At 40.3% G+C, this 16,037-nt stretch overlaps 1 protein-coding gene across 2 annotated transcripts in view; it reads right to left on the bottom strand.

Moving 5' to 3' along the window:
- Positions 1 to 16,037, bottom strand: part of LAMC2 (laminin subunit gamma 2) — a 65,898-nt gene that overhangs the window by 14,221 nt on the left and 35,640 nt on the right. The window contains exons 12-20 of one of the 2 annotated variants that reach the window (XM_087960866.1): positions 14,811 to 15,014; positions 12,129 to 12,265; positions 10,606 to 10,762; positions 8,963 to 9,168; positions 8,015 to 8,097; positions 7,601 to 7,738; positions 4,495 to 4,639; positions 2,569 to 2,718; positions 2,066 to 2,180 (exon numbers count right to left, since the gene is read on the bottom strand). In XM_087960866.1, coding sequence (XP_087816992.1) covers positions 2,066 to 2,180; positions 2,569 to 2,718; positions 4,495 to 4,639; positions 7,601 to 7,738; positions 8,015 to 8,097; positions 8,963 to 9,168; positions 10,606 to 10,762; positions 12,129 to 12,265; positions 14,811 to 15,014 — 1,335 coding nt within the window. The remainder of the gene's footprint in view (positions 1 to 2,065; positions 2,181 to 2,568; positions 2,719 to 4,494; positions 4,640 to 7,600; positions 7,739 to 8,014; positions 8,098 to 8,962; positions 9,169 to 10,605; positions 10,763 to 12,128; positions 12,266 to 14,810; positions 15,015 to 16,037) is intronic. The other variant, XM_026669261.2, reaches the window with a different exon arrangement.

Raw genomic sequence — 16,037 nt, forward strand, 5'->3', positions numbered from 1 at the left:
TTATTACATTCTTGGTAGGACTAGACTTCCTGTCTCAGGAATATCTCTGGAGTTTTTTTCCCCTCCTTTGTTGGTATTTTGCTTGTGTGGAGTAACCATTCAAAGTCACAATGGCACTGAAAAAAGTGACTTATGACCATTTTTCACACTTACGACTGTTGCAGCATCCCCACAGTCATGAGAGGCCAGGCGAGGAGATGCGTGCCTTGATGTGAGTGATGTTGAATTGGCCACACCCAGCCAATAACATGATCACCAAGCCGTGTCCATCCAGTCACATGACCACCAAGCCACGCCCACCACCTAAGCCACGCGCACAGAACCGGTTGTTAAAATTTTTGAATCCCACCCCTGCATATCCTTATAGGATAAGAGAATAACAGAATTGGAAGAGACTTTGGAGAACTGCTAGTCTAGTCCAACTTCCTGCTCAGGCCCGAAACCCTCTACCATTTCACACAAATGTTTGTCAAATCTCTTCTTAAAAACCTCCAGTTTTGGGGCACCCACAACTTCTGGAAGCAAGTCGTTCCACTGATTACAGGGAGCATAGATATTATAACCAAGGAGACAACTAATCATGGCCCTTGGGATATCATGGATTAAGTTCAGTGGTGGGATTCAAAAAATTTTTACTACCATTTCTGTGGGCCTGGCTTAGCTATTAAACCAAACAATGGTTACTTTATTTTAAATACCATGTGAATCATATGTTTTGTAAAGTAAGCAAAGACATGAAAAGCATACAGAATTATATAAATAAGCCTTAGGGTTCAGGCACCTCTGCCCTACCCCATGCAGGCAGTCACCAGACAGGTTTATTCACCATCTTATCTGGTTCCCCTTCTCAGGCTCCTGCCTTGTGACAGGTGGGGTGCCATTTTTGTGCAAGCCACAGCTAGACCTGCCATCTCTGCAGCGTTGGTTCCAAGGCAGGCAGCTGTCAGTATTTGACCCACAACCCTTGGGATGTGGGGGCCCCTTACTCCGCCACAGGCGGGAGGTCACCTGGGCAGGGTTGCTTGCCACGTTTGTCAGGGTCTCCTTCCCAGGCCAGGTGCTCGTCCCTGGCCACTAGTTCAATTTCCTCACTAGTTCAATTTCCTGGTTATACCATTGTATTCCCAAAAGGCTGGGCTGCGCGTGTCCTTAGCTAGGGAAAGGGGTGTTGTGTCCCTGACTAGCTAAGTCTTCAACCTGGTCCGCATTTTGAGCGGGACCATCTGACTGTGCCCATTGGTTGGTGCCGTTTGACAGCAGACTATATAAGGAGCTGTCAAACGGCATCAGCTGGGGGCAGTTGGGGCTCCGGCTCCAGCCAGCCGGCTGCCAGCCCAGCTGGGCAGCCACGTTAATCTGTTACTGCTTCAAATAAAAAACGTTACTCTTCAGCTCCTGTGTCTGCCTGGTGTGTCCGTCTAGACCAATACAACACTTACGAATGTAATTCTGAACATCTCCTCAGTTTTCTCCATTTTTGCTTTGTTTTCAAAAGGTTGGGCAGGGTTAATATCCTTCCTATACAGTAAGACTTTCAAAAGAGGCTGAAATTGGGAGGTTAGTCTGATGAGGTTTGGAGATTAGTCTAATGAGGATGAAATCAAGGCTTTTTTAGGTGATGTTAGATTGGAAATTCTCTCCCCAAGAAAACATGTTTCCACTTTTGTTCTCATCTTTTAGTAACCAGTAAAAACTTTTTTTATCCTAGCAGGCATTTGAAGCAAAGCTTGTAGTTGAAAATTCCAGATTTAAGGAAGATTTTGTCTCATGAATGAAGGCAAATATACGTGTCCTAGGACAGGGGTCTTCAAACTTGACAGCTTTAAGACTTGTGGACTTCAACTCCCAGAATTCCTCCTCCAGTCATGTCAGCTCAGGAATTCTGGGAGTTGAAGCCCACAAGTCTTAAACTTGCCAAGTTTGAAGACCCTTGGCCAAGCAAATGCAGAGATGAAATATCTTTTGGGACTGAATCCGAAGGGCTGTACAATCTTGCCCACACTCCCAAGCCCCATCAGAAACTTGCAACTTGTTTAGACACACACACACCCCACGTGCAACTCACCCCTCAGCTTCTTCAAGATATTTTCAACATCATTGAAAGCAGAATCACCAGCATTCACTGCCTGCTGGGCTTTTTGCTTGGCAAGGTTAACCCGAGACAACAACTGAACTGATGACTGTAAGCAGAAAGGAAGACAAGAGCGTGACAATGCACCACATGAACATTCAGTTCTGCATCTGTTCTGTGTACAGCAATGAAGGGTTTGCCTACTAGGGACCTTTCACCTAAGACTCGGAAGGTCCATAGTTATTTACAGACCAGGTCCAGACTTTTAATATACTTCAGAGAATGTCCCTGTGCCTTCTAGTGGGGATTCCTTCCTAAGAATGACATATGCTTAATCAATATTGTTAATGTTCATATAGAAACAAAGAACAAACCATAAACATGCCGTAATGTCATAAAAATCCATGATTAAAATTTTGGTTGAAAGTTATCCTGCTGAAGAGTAAATACTTTATGGATCCCAACATTTACAATTTATATTTATGTTGATTCCTTACCTGTCTGTCATTTTGGCCTTTTTCCAGCAACACTTTGATCTCTTCCTCCCACTTCCCTGAGTTGCTTTTCAGTTGCTTGTACTCTGCCATGTAGGTCTCTATGAAGCCGGATAAGGAGTCCATTTTCTGCTGGAGCTGTTTGGCCTCCTCCTAAAACACCAGAGGAGAAAGTGAGGGAAAGAAATTTACCTAAAGCACTGAAATTGATTGGACTTAAAAAAAAGAGTAATTACTAGTTTGGCTTTTGTATTTCTAAAACCTGCAAAATTGGTCATTCTCTTCCCAATCTCCACTGCTCCTAGGGAGGTCCTGATTTCTCAGTTCTTCTCACACATCATGTTCTTAGGATACTTCAATGTTCCCATACTGGCCTTGGCAGTAACCCCCATTTTTAAACTCCAGCTCTTCAGCAACACTTATCCAATCATGGTATCTCCATTGCACAAATCTGGTTGACTACTAGCCAAAGGACACAAAAAAATGCCCCTAACTTTTTGCCGCCAGTGAATGGTCAAAAGATCATACAGTCAAAAAGTTCAGTCAGTAGACAGTACACATGGAAAGAAATAGGGGGGAAATTAAAGTAACCCAAGTGCTAACTGATAGCGTGGTGAAAGAATAGTTGACAGTGTTGGGCAGATAGACAATGTTAGGCAGTGTCTACGTGCAAAGTAGACCAAGCAGTAATGAATGGCAGATGAACTAATTCTATTTATTGTATGGTTGAAAGATTTTTGCAAATGTGAAAATACATTTCTTCTTTGGTCCCCTTTACCCCCCAAGAAACTAGAGAGGATCTCATCTGAGTCATTGGCCCTGTCCACATTCCTACTGAGGGCTAAGTTGCCTTTTATCTGACTATTCCTTTGACTGTATCTCTTTGTCCTGTCTTCCATGATTCTTCCCACATATCATCAGGGGTGGGATTCTACCAGTTCGCACCTATTCGTTAGAACCGGTTGTTAACATTCTAAGCAGTTCGGAGAACCGGTTGTTAGAAGAAATTACTGGCCTAATCCTGTAAGGAAGGCAGGAAGGAAACATTCTGGTGTTGCTTACAGAAACTGCCTCTCCGTTAACCCTTATTACATTCTTGGTAGGACTAGACTTCCTGTCTCAGGAATATCTCTGGAGTTTTTTTCCCCTCCTTTGTTGGTACTTTGCTTGTGTGGAGTAACCATTCAAAGTCACAATGGCACTGAAAAAAGTGACTTATGACCATTTTTCACACTTACGACTGTTGCAGCAGTGGGATTCAAATTTTTTTACTACCGGTTCTGTGGGTGTGGCTTGGTGGATGTGGCATGGCTTGGTGGCGTGGCAGGAGAAGGATACTGTAAAATTTCCAGTCAGAGGTGGTATTTGCCGGTTCTCTGAACTACTCAAAATTTCCGCTACCTGTTCTCCAGAACTGGTCAGAACCTGCTGAATACCACCTCTGGTCAGCATGGCAGGGGAAGGATACTGCAAAAACCCCATTCCTTCCCCACCCCACTAACTAGCTTTCCAGCTCCATTCTCCTGTGCGGGGCAAAGAAGACCCAGCCAATCAGCTGGGACTCAGGAGGCAGAGAATAGATGGGGGCGGGGCCAGTCAGAGGTGGTATTTGCTGGTTCTCTGAACTACTCAAAATTTCCGCTACCGGTTCTCCAGAACTGGTCAGAACCTGCTGAATACCACCTGTGATTAAGTTGCCTAGAAAGCAGAACAGCACCCATTTCTGGGTGGGCAGTAAAATCACATTAGGGGCAGGATGTGTTCCTGTCAGAAGAACACAGCAAAGCATCCTTGTGGATACAGCTAGAGCTTCTCTCTCTTCCCCCTAACAGAATATCCCTATTGAAGGAATGAATGTATGAAGTAGAATAAAGACATTTCTGGAAGCCTCTTGGAAGAACTACAATTAGCCACAAACACAAGCCTTACCTCAAAAAACTTTGTGTCAGTCTTTGTGAAACGAGCCAGGGAGCCAAGCTGCTGCTGACTATTCTGATAGACCCTTTCAGCATTAGAGGCAGCTTGGTTGGCATCAGCCTCCAGATCCTTTGTCAGCAGCTTCAGCTCATCGTATCTGCAGATCAAAATAAAACTTTTGAGCCTAAAAAAGGGGGAAGACTCTTTTCCCCCACCCCCTAATACAGGTCTTTCAAACTCCTGGCCCATGGCCGGATGTGTCATGCATTGGTCACATCCACCTCCGGTTTAGCGAAGGGGAGGGAAGTCACAATACGTCATGTGACACTGCTGTGACAATGCGAGTTTGACATCCCTGCCCTAATACTTTACTTGATACTTGATTGGTCTCATCCTATTTTGTGTGTGTGCACGAAGAGGGTGTACTATCACTTTCCTTTCCATAACAAGGCTTTTATCAAAAATTAACCGAATTTGATTTATCCCATCTTGATTTATCCCATCTTGGGTTAGCTCATAAGTAATTTGGAGAATGCAAATTCAGTGTCGAGAAACCTGCTCTATGTTTGATTACTACTGATTTTTTTTTTTTTTTTTTTGCTAAGAATCCAAGTAAGGAGGTGAATCCCATGATCCTCCTGAAGTTATTTCAGGAGATGACGTTCCCCACCCCCCAGGAATAGAAAAAGAGATGTGCCAATATGAGTTATTTTTATTTTGCTGCATTTGATTGATTATGTGCTTTTTCAACTCCTAGGACAACATACATATATGCAAGACAATCTATCTATTTGTGTTAGAGTTGCTCCTCTTTTCCTCTTTTTTTCTCACATAGCGTTAACCTCCAGAAACACGAGGAGGAAGATACAGGAAAACCCTTTGGAAAGGTTGAGAAACTAAGAGTAACCAAGTCTCTTTTTCACAACCATTCACTGTATTCAGCCCAACCTTTATAAAGAAAGAATAACAAATTCAATGTTGGATTTCTGAGCATCGCCTTTTAATAATTCAAAATAACTGGTAAAGAGCCATATGGAGAATTCATATTCATATCACCAACATTTTCAATAAAAGTCAGGTTCCACCATTCTATCATATTCCCTCAGCAATCAAGAAATGGAACCCATACACAGTGCTATCTATAAAGGAACAGAAATAGTCTTCATTAACAGTCTTCATTAATAACAGCATTAACAGTATCCTGTTAGCCACCACCTCAAAATTAAGTTTACTGCTCTTGAGAGAGTAAAATGTCATCACATTTCAAGAAAGAAAAGTCCAGCTTTAGACAAGGTACACAAAAGAACACCAAAGTTACTCTTTTGTGTAAGAGCTAGAGAGCAAAGTCTCTTATTAGAAAATTTACACTTTAGGGATTCTTCAATTTAGCAGAAAGTTAACAAGGATAAATAGAAGGAAATATATCAATAAAAGTAATGATAGGCCTTTCTTTGAAAAACCAGAAGCCAGGAATATATTAGATATATGTGGGATTTGGAAGAGAGAAGAAAAAAGCTTTTGAGCTTATAGTCTAAGGATAGTTTTAAAATATATGTGTATATATAGCCGTGTTAGAAATTGTTTGCTTTTTGAGCAGCATGAGTGGAAGGATGCTATTCAACACATGTGGTTTTCCATGGCAACTGATCAAGCCATTGTGGAAATGGTTGAGCCAATATGGCTCCAAACGAGCAGGGGTCTTCTGATGTTCTGCAGCACAGCATCAGAGACACCAATACAGTTTTGTTTGCTTTTAATGGAACATTTAACAAGCCTATATCATGTTTAAAACCATTTTCAAAAAACTGTCTTCAATCAGTTTTTTTTTTCTTTGTTTAGAATGCCATCCTTTAGGATTTAGGTTTTCTTATTCCAAACAGAGGCAAACAGAGGTTACTACTTTTTATTTTCATTCTTGCTGCTGCCTTCACCCTCAAAAAAGGAGGAGGAGAAACTGGGCTCAGAAACTGTAAGGGAGGGCAGGCAATGCTTTGAAAACACATACCAGTTCCTGATATTGGACTAATCTTGGCCTCATGTGGGAGGAATCCCTCAGAGAGGATGTTTCCTGTCTCACTTTGCAATAACAACATTGCCAATCTATACATAGCCCCCCATAAATATGGTTTTCTTTTAACAATCACATTAAGATCTTGACCTAATATGATGAGATCTGGAGAAGAAGTAGATGATGACTGTCAAGCATGGAAATCAGGAAACCCAGGCCATTCAAATGAATATAAGGAATTATTGCAAGCTTAAGCTCTCTACAAGAGTCTGAACTACCGTATATGCGGCGTATAAGCGACCCGGCGTATAAGGCGACCCCCAACATTTCCACTCAAAATATAGTTTGTTATATACTCGCCCCCTCTTCCGCACGCCTTCCACTTTTGCACTTTTTTTTTTTTTTGAGGCACTTTTGTCACCGTGGAAACGAATCCCGTGAAGCTGAAAGGAGCAGCCAGCCTTCTCCCAGCTCCCAAGGAAACGAGGCTCGCACCGCCCGGGCTCCGCTGAGGTATCCGGCTGGGGCTGTCAGGAGTTGTTACCGCTGGCGCGGCTCCGCGCAGCTCCAGTCCCGCATTGCCTCGGGAAGGGAAGGCAAAAAGGAAGAGCCGCGGCTTTTGCCTTCCTTCCCGAGGCAGGACTGGAGCAGCCGCGAGCCGCGCCAGTGGTAACAACTCCTGACAGCCCCAGCCGGATACCTCAGCGGAGCTCGGGCAGTGCCAGCCTCGTTCCTTGGGAGCTGGGAGAAGGCTGGCTGCTCTTTTCACGGGATTCGTTTCCACGGTGCGCAAAAGTGCTACTCAGCCGCGGGCAGCAGCAGTGCTTCCCAATTACTATTTGCCGGCGTATAAGGCGACCTGGCATATAAGGCGACCCCCAATTGGAGGCATCTTTTTCAGGGCAAAAAAGTCGTCTTATACGCGGCAAATATGGTACTAACAGTCAAAGCAAATTGGTGGTGAATAAGAGTTAATGGGATTCAAGTTGGGCTGGAATTAGATCTTTTATGGGCATGAAGAGACTCAAGGCTGATGACACATTTAACCCCTCCCTCAGACTCAGCCTGGTCATCTCCTACAGTAACCCCGCACAAAGCCCATCAACTCACTTATTCTGGAGCCCTTGCACAGATGTTGTCCCAGTACTTTCTCCACTTGCAAAGGCCTGCAGTAACGCCAGTGCTTCTTGGGAGGCATCTTCTGCTGCCCTGGCTGCTTCCTCAATGGTATCTGCCAACTGCAAGTGACTGAAAAAGAATAAGAAATAAACAAGGTGGTGAGAGAGTGAAGCTCATCCATGGACATCTACCATCCTTCTCTCTTACCCAATGAATATGGGAGAACCATATTATCAAAAACATGAAGCAATTCAACATTGTCACTGGACATTTTTAAACCTTCTTGATCTAACTTATAGCTTCAACATTTTACAGTGGACAACTTCTTAAAAAGTTGTTTGGTTGACGCTTTAAAAATGAATCCCTGTAACAGAAATAATGTTTGTCAGTCTGGGACAGATTCACCTGTTTGCTAGCTTCATGGCTTCGTTGGCTAGGATTAAGAACCTGTTCGAACCACTTCCAGTACCATCTGAAGATGGAATAATCTGAGGAAAGGAAAAAGTAATATTAAATTGTGATTCCATCATGACCCATCTATCTCTTGAACACAAACATGGAACAGAAGACCTATACTTGGCAATATTTTTCCAAGAGAAACAAAAATGGTTTCCTTAGCTGCAGTCCCTGATATCAAGTAGCACAGTCTTCAGTGGCATCAATTCCACAAGGATTAAAAAATTCCTCAAAATTGCAGGTTCTATAAAGATCTCTTGCACTTTTCTACAAATAAGTCTCTCCACGGTGGTGCCCATGAGCTCCAATGTGCCTGTAGATTTCTGCCTTGATGCTTCCAGTCACAAAGTCCAAAGCGAAGGAGGTTTTATGGCGTAATGAGAGTTGGAAGGGGGAAAGTTTTTTGTTTTATGTATTAAATTTATATGCTGCCCATTTCACTATCCAAAGGTATTTTGGGCAGGTTCTTCATAGAACAGGGGTCCCCAACTCCCAGTCCATGGATCCGTACCGGTCTATGGCATGACAGAAACTGGACCACAGAAACAAGTGAAGCCCCATCTGTGAGATGCAGGCAGCATGTTAAATCATGCCACTTCCGATCCAGGGCATTGGTCCCTGGTGCCCAAAAGGTTGGGGGCCGCTGTCCTAGAAGCTTCCTATACTTGTTGCCATCCTAAAATTCTAACAGAAACGCTTACCCTTAAAATGTATGGAGGGGAGCTCCATCAAAATACATTTTGCCACTGGATTTTTGGCAACACATTCTTCAAGTGCTAGAGATTTCATGAAAACTGTTTGTCATAGTTATCCATCCATGATTTACAATATGCTCACGCTTTCTAAATTTCATGTACGCCAACTGACCAAAAAAATTGAACAAGGAAAGATACTTGCCATGCTTTCAATCTTTGCTTTATGCTCATCCAAATCCAAGTGGGCTTTCTCAATCAGCCTCTTGACTTCTTGTACCTGACTCTGGTACTGGCTATGCAGAGAGTTCACCTCTCTGGCTATTTCATTGATCTCATCCAGATGACTCCGGTAAGTGAACTCTTGTGACTTCATCTTAGAAAATCGGTTTCCCAAAGACCTGCCAGTAGCTAATGTTGTCATAAGAAAAGGACAAGAAACAATTGAGAACAAGAATCAGTGGTGGGATTCAAAAAAATTTATTACCGGTTCTGTGGGCGTGACCTGGTGGGCATGGCAGGGGAAGGATACTGTAAAATCTCCAGTCGGAGGTGGTATTTGCCAGTCCTCCAAACTACTCAAAATTTCCGCTACCGGAAATTTTCTCCAGAACTGGTCAGAACCTGCTAAATACCACATCTGGCAAGAATCAACATAAGTCATATTTTACATTTACATACATTACATTACATTAGCCAGATAAGGATTGTTATTGGGATCACAGCAGATAAGAAGAATGGCGTAATACTTTCCTGTTTATGCATGTTCCAATCAAACATATCTCATCATTTTATTTTATTTATTTATATATTTGATTTGTCAATCGCTTACAAGATACAGGTATAAGAATAAACATAGTTTTGAATACATGAGATAGATACTTTTAAGAAAAATAAAAAGAAACAATAGGACAGGAACGGTAGGCACGATTAGTGCGCTTATGCACGCCCCCTATCTCATCATCTGATACTAAGAAGAATATTTGCATTAAAAAGCAGTTTGTATTAATTCATTTGTATTAAAATAATTGCCATGGCTAAAAGTTGCACAAACCAAAGACATGCTTTGGTTTTCATTTAAATAATTTATTGATGACACATGGTTGGAAACACCCAGCCACAGTAATAGTAACACATTTATCAATTTTTGGAATGTTCCTTCTATGTCATCATTGCTTTGAAAATAAACCAGTTTCAGAAAAAGCTGGAAAATTGGGATCCATAAAATGTTTTCCCCCGCTTAATAAAGCTACATGCTCACATTTCATCAGTTTTTAAAATAAACTCTTTTGTTTATTTGTGCCTTACTAAGCCAGGATTAAACACTGTTGAAAACTACTGATTCCAATTAAAAAAAAAACCTGGAATGAAATGGGGATTAAGTTTAGCTAGAATTGTACTTTCCGCAATGAATTGGAGAACTACTGAGTTTCCTTAGTTTTTTTTTAGCGGTTCAGTACATATTTAAAGAATTATGAAACTCCATGTTGAGGAATGTAGAAAAGCAGTGGAAAGAGCCATTTCTCAGGGGCCTAATAGAGATTCAGTATGGCTGAATATTTTTTTTTTCTATAAAAAGTCCATGTGGTTCTCTGTTGAAGATGGGCAGTTTGTGCCATGTGGAAACTGAAGAAGCCTGACAGAGAAAGAAAGCAGATCCTTCTCTAGTTGGCGAAGATCATTTATCTGTCTTTGTGTGAATGTTAATTTGGTATATTTCAAAAGAAAAATTAAATGCACTGTTGTTATTTTTTATATACAGTATATAATTTGGATGAATCAACTGTGAATTTTTTCTGTAACATCTGTTCTCTCTGCAGACCACAATTTTGGGAAGACATGAATTACCTTGTAAAATTTCTGCATCTCTCAAAATCTTCTGGAGCAACTCCTCTGCCTCCCTCATTTTCCTTTCCAGCGCAATGTAATCTGCTGGCTGTCCACTTGTCTGAACTCGAGAAACAAGAATCTCAAGTCCCTGCAGCTGCTGCAGGTACTGATCTATCTGGAAGCAAATCATACCATCTCTGTTAGCAGGCTAAAATGAATTTTAAGACATGATAGAAGTTGTCCAGAACAGGGGTCTCCAACCTTGGCAGCTTTAAGATTTGTGGACTTCAACTCCCAGAATTTATTTTCCTCAGCCAGCTGGGAGTTAAAGCCCACAAGCCTTAAAGTTGCCAAGGTTGGAGACCCCTGCTCCAGAAAGTAACATTCAGAACCTGATTTGCGACTCTGGGACCTTTAAGGAAACCACAGAAGTGAATGGAATCAAATCTCACATATGTGTGTAACTTATTTCAGTTACTCATTGTGGTTGCTTATTCATTGCACTGGGTACCCAATTCTGAAACACTCAGAACAATTAAAATGCAATTATTGGGATGGCTCTCATTTCTGTGGGGCCAAAAGTAGCTAATTCACCTAAAAATTGACTTATTGTGCGCCATTCATTTATTACTGATTAATCTGGTTAAAAATCTGGATTGGAAAAACACTAGGTATTTTTAAATATTTTAATTTATAAAAATCCAACAGCAGATGCCTTATTAGTAGAACACTGCATTGATTATCCTACACAGGATCAAGGGCCTATTGAACATGGGTGTCTTATTTAAGAAAAAAAGGGGAGGGGTTCCCTCTCCCTTCTTTCTTTAAAAAAAAAAGTTTTTTTTATTTTTTAAAGACAAACACTAACAAACACAAACATAAAACATCAACATAAAACCATCTTCCAAAATACAGCGTGTCGGTTGGTACACTTCTTTCGTGCAATGTCATAATATCAACAGTCTTCCACTTCCAAACATATATTCATATTACATAAGTCAACTATACATATTATATTATATTATATTGTATTATGATTATATCATTATGAGACTCAACTATAAATTCACATAGTTCTTATCGAGCAAATCTAAGTTTTAACAAATCTGAGAACATACAATTCATTTCATTATGTTCAGTTATATAATATCACTACATCATATTATCTTACATAATACTATTACATACTATTCCTTTTTATAATATAATTTACTTCTCTAACCATTGATCAATGGTTTTCTTGTCTAACCATTGATCAAATAAATCCCAAATTTTATAATATTCTTTATCTTCTTGCTCTCTAATTGCTAGTGTTAATTTACTCATTTCTGCACATTCCATAATTTTCCCCTTCTGAATGGCATACTGGTTTTGCTCATAATTGCAAAGTGGCACTGGTTAACTTGGTTGCAGATTCCAACTAACAGTAGCCACTTCTGGGGTCCTATTTCCAAAGAATGAAGGGCAAGGGAGGGGAAATTTATTTCCACACCATCAACTGATATAAAGATGGTACCAAAGTACCAAGAAGAGATGCCTACCTGGGACTTCACTTCATGGTAGCAGATTGGACAACGGGTGTGTTCACAGCTAGGCCCTTCAAATCCTGGCTTACAAATGCAGCTGCCATCACTACGACACTGTAGGGGTTCAGAACCTACTGAATTGCAATTACAAGCTACAAAGGGTTGGAAAAAAAGCAGAATATTTAGAGATGGTTTGATCAGAACACGTAAACTAGAAAAGCCATTTCTCTTTTCTCTTTACTTCAACCTAAACATTTTGTAAATACAACACTCAGATCTTCCATCCTTCCGTCTGTCCGTCCATCTCTGGATGGACTCTTTATCTGGCTCTAGGCAGCTTACAATAAAATAAAGAAAATATGCAATGTAAAAAATAAAAACATAACATACCAACTAGGCATTATCCAGCCAATCATTCACAAAGTCAAGAGATGGGCTGTATCCAATGGCCAGGGCCCCAATTTGGGGCCCAAAGCCATGTTTTCAAGGCCTTACAAAAGGCAACAGGATGGAGTCAATCTAATTTCTGAGGACGATATCCTAGTGGGTGGGTAGCATGGGAGAAAAGGTTTTCCTTCTGGGCCCTGCTGGCAGAAATTCCTCATCTGACAATACCCAAGACAAGATCTTGATCACAATACAGACAATTGGGGAGTGTTTGCACTCAATACAGTCAGCAACTGGGAATTTCGGTAGCTTTAGACCCAATTCATCTAGAGGACAGAAGTTTATGAAAAGCTGTACTAACACATGGTCTTTGATGAATAATATGACAAATATTATTTCCAATTTCTTTTTCTTACATACTGTAAGCATTTCAGTTTTTCCTCTGATATCTTGAAACTAAAAAATGAACAGAAATGTAATGGCTGTCCAAGCCAGTGGTTTCATTTCAACCCCTTTGATTTCCATATCTACTCAGCAATGATAGTATCTGTCTTAGAAGCTAAATGAAAGTTCTCCAGGTAGAACAATTGAAAATCAATTGGACTTCATAATACATCATTTTAAGTGGACTGTGATCTGCGCTGCTCTATTGTAATTCCTCTGGTCTGGATTCTAATGCATAACTTTTATACTCTATCATGATTTTGCCAACTGGTATGTGATGTTGTAAAATAGATAGAATATCCTCTCTCACCCCAAATCCTTTTCTAATCCATCAGTTAGATTTAAAATTTTAATTTAAAAAAAAAATCCTCTCCATTTGCTGAATGCAGATCTTCAGAATTGAAGAAATTGGTTTGGTCATAGTCACAACATTTTTCTATGGGAAAGATGAATAAATGTCAAATTATGAAAGTAAAACAAAAACAAAAACAAGGGTAAATGACAGATGGACAATTCACTTTAGTTTTGGCTTGGCATTTATCCATAACAGATGGCAGCCATAAGCCTACCTCGACTTATCTCAAAAAAATTAAGCAGCAATGAGCTAATTAGAGCTTGGATGGAAGCTAACCAAAGAAATGCTAGGGAGACCAAAAACATCTCAGAAGGTAATGACAAGCATTATGAGCACGAGGAAGAACATTTAAGAAAATGTCATAAACTTGACCCTCCCTAAGGGTTTTTTTTAATAATAAAGGCAGATAGAGGAAAGGTGCATTCAGATTTGCAGAATCCATCCTGTATAGGTAGAATAATTAGATTTTTCTTAAATTGGGAAAAATGGATAAGAGAAGGAGATATCTCTATAATGCATGTTGACATGAGCTATAGTATTCTAGCTTGGTAAACCAATACCGTTGATAAAAATGTTAAGACTAAATGAGAATTATTGTTCTATTATTTATGAATGTCTGGAAGCCAACTGATAAGCCACACATTAACCAATGCTCTCCAGTTTTTAGATACCATCTCAGGATCATGTCAAACCAGAGAAATAAAACATGCACACTTTGTAGCAACACATGATGGTACATCAGACCAGCAAGCTATTTTAGTGCATATTTACCTCTCTTGTTAATAGTTCCCATGTCCACCTATGCATAGGAATAACTAACTCTAAGAGACAGAACTGCCTCTCCAACTCACGAACTTCGGCCTATAGGGGCATTAACCTAATTTATAGCGTTCCTGCAAAAGTTACACAACGCGAAATTGACATATATGTAGCCATTTTAGTTAGGCTTAGTATATATTCTTTCTCTTTACTTTCTCTTTGGTGGCTATGGGGGAAGAGTTTCGGGCTTGCCACATTTCTGAGGAGGGAGGAGTGGAGATAGAGAGAGTTGTTTAGACTAGGTGATTCTTCTTCCCGTGGGAACACGAGCTGACCATGCTGAGACCCCTTGAGGTAGAGATTTATGACATCAAGCAACATTGAATTGCTTCTATTGGAGAATGTGACTTTTGGGGTTTGCTTCTAACTTCTAATATTGTGGGGTAATTCCGGGTTGTGTCAGATCTGGACTTTGCCAATTTGATGCTTTCCTAAATAAAAGAAATTGTTTTGGAAGATGGAGTTTGCTCTTTTCTTTTAAAATGGATTTTGTCACTTGGAAACCTGGCACAACTATTATTGGCTAAAACCAATAATATGTGGTAAGCATCTTGTGTTAGAAACGATTTATACTTGGCCTTTTAGTTACTCCTTGCTTGCCCTTGTACTGGTGTACCCTCATAATTCAGATAAAGCTCTTTGGTGATATTGACTTTGAAATCAACCTTCAGTTGTGCAAGATAATGGTATACCTTGGCATTTCTCTGCTGGGTTTGTAGATAAAGGTTGTCCAAAGAATCCATCCTTGCACTTGCATTCCCCTGTCAAGCGGTCACAAGTCCCTGAAGCATTTGGATCAACACTGTTACACCGGCATGGTTGGCAGGGTTGTACTAGTCCATTCTCACCCAAGGGGTCTCCAAAATAACCATTGGTGCAATGCTCACAGCGAGAACCTAGAAAGAAAAGAACAGTGAAAAACAAGCAGAGGAAGTCCTGGGCCAACCACATAGGAACTCCCCCTAAATTCTACCTAGAAAACAGAGCTAAATAAGATCCATATTCTCTAATCAGTGGGATACTGTGTCCACCCAAATGGCTGACAAACTTGCAATTCAGATTGTATGATATGTTTGAATTATTCCTGAATTCTTTTTTTAAATATGTGTTATCCAGGGGTATAATCCAGGCATAAAATACAAAAAGGATCTGTGGCTTCCACACTTTGGGCTACAAGAGTACGTATATGAATGCTTAGAACAAATTATTGGGGTGATGGCAGTGAACAAAGTACATTAAAAAAAAACCTGGAGACTCAAGCTTTTAGAATAATTTCAGAAATAGAAGCTTTCTACTGCCAAAATTAATGGAAAAAGCAATGGTGCTTGGAACATTACTATCTGCTGTTTATCTGCTACACTTTCTCCCCTAGTTTTTATGATATGCACTTGTAAGAGCAATTCTTCTTGCCTTCAATACCCCAAAAAGTCAAAGAAACCGTTGCCTGTTTCAGTTTAACCTGATTAAAATCAAAACAATAGTTACATGAAGAAAGCCTGAAACAATGCATCACAACAATAAAATATCAATACCATAGTGAAGTAAATTATTTAAACACATGCATACACTTTTTCTAAACTCACTCATCATAGGAAAACCCTCTTATTTTTCTTGATGATTGCTTTAACTTCTTATTGTTTTCAGTGAATTATTTGGTCAACCATAAATTGTCTACAAGGACTTGTAAATCTTGAATGGGATGTTCAACTACTAGTATGTGAACGACAGATGTAGTATAACATTAACCTAGTACCTTTCTTTGCTAACTCATTCTATAATTGGATTTCCTGAGGTAGGAAGAAACCTGCAGGATACTTGCATTCTATCTGACCACAACCACATGTTTCTCTTTGACCACATGTTTCTCTTTGAGTCATACAGTCCCTTCTTTCAAACTTGTCCTACGTTTCTGGTATATC

The sequence above is a fragment of the Notechis scutatus genome, chromosome 3, assembly GCF_049901735.1.
Source record: "Notechis scutatus isolate UNSWTSFEM ecotype Mainland chromosome 3, rNotScu1.2, whole genome shotgun sequence".
In the NCBI taxonomy this organism is placed as follows: Eukaryota; Metazoa; Chordata; class Lepidosauria; order Squamata; family Elapidae; genus Notechis; species Notechis scutatus.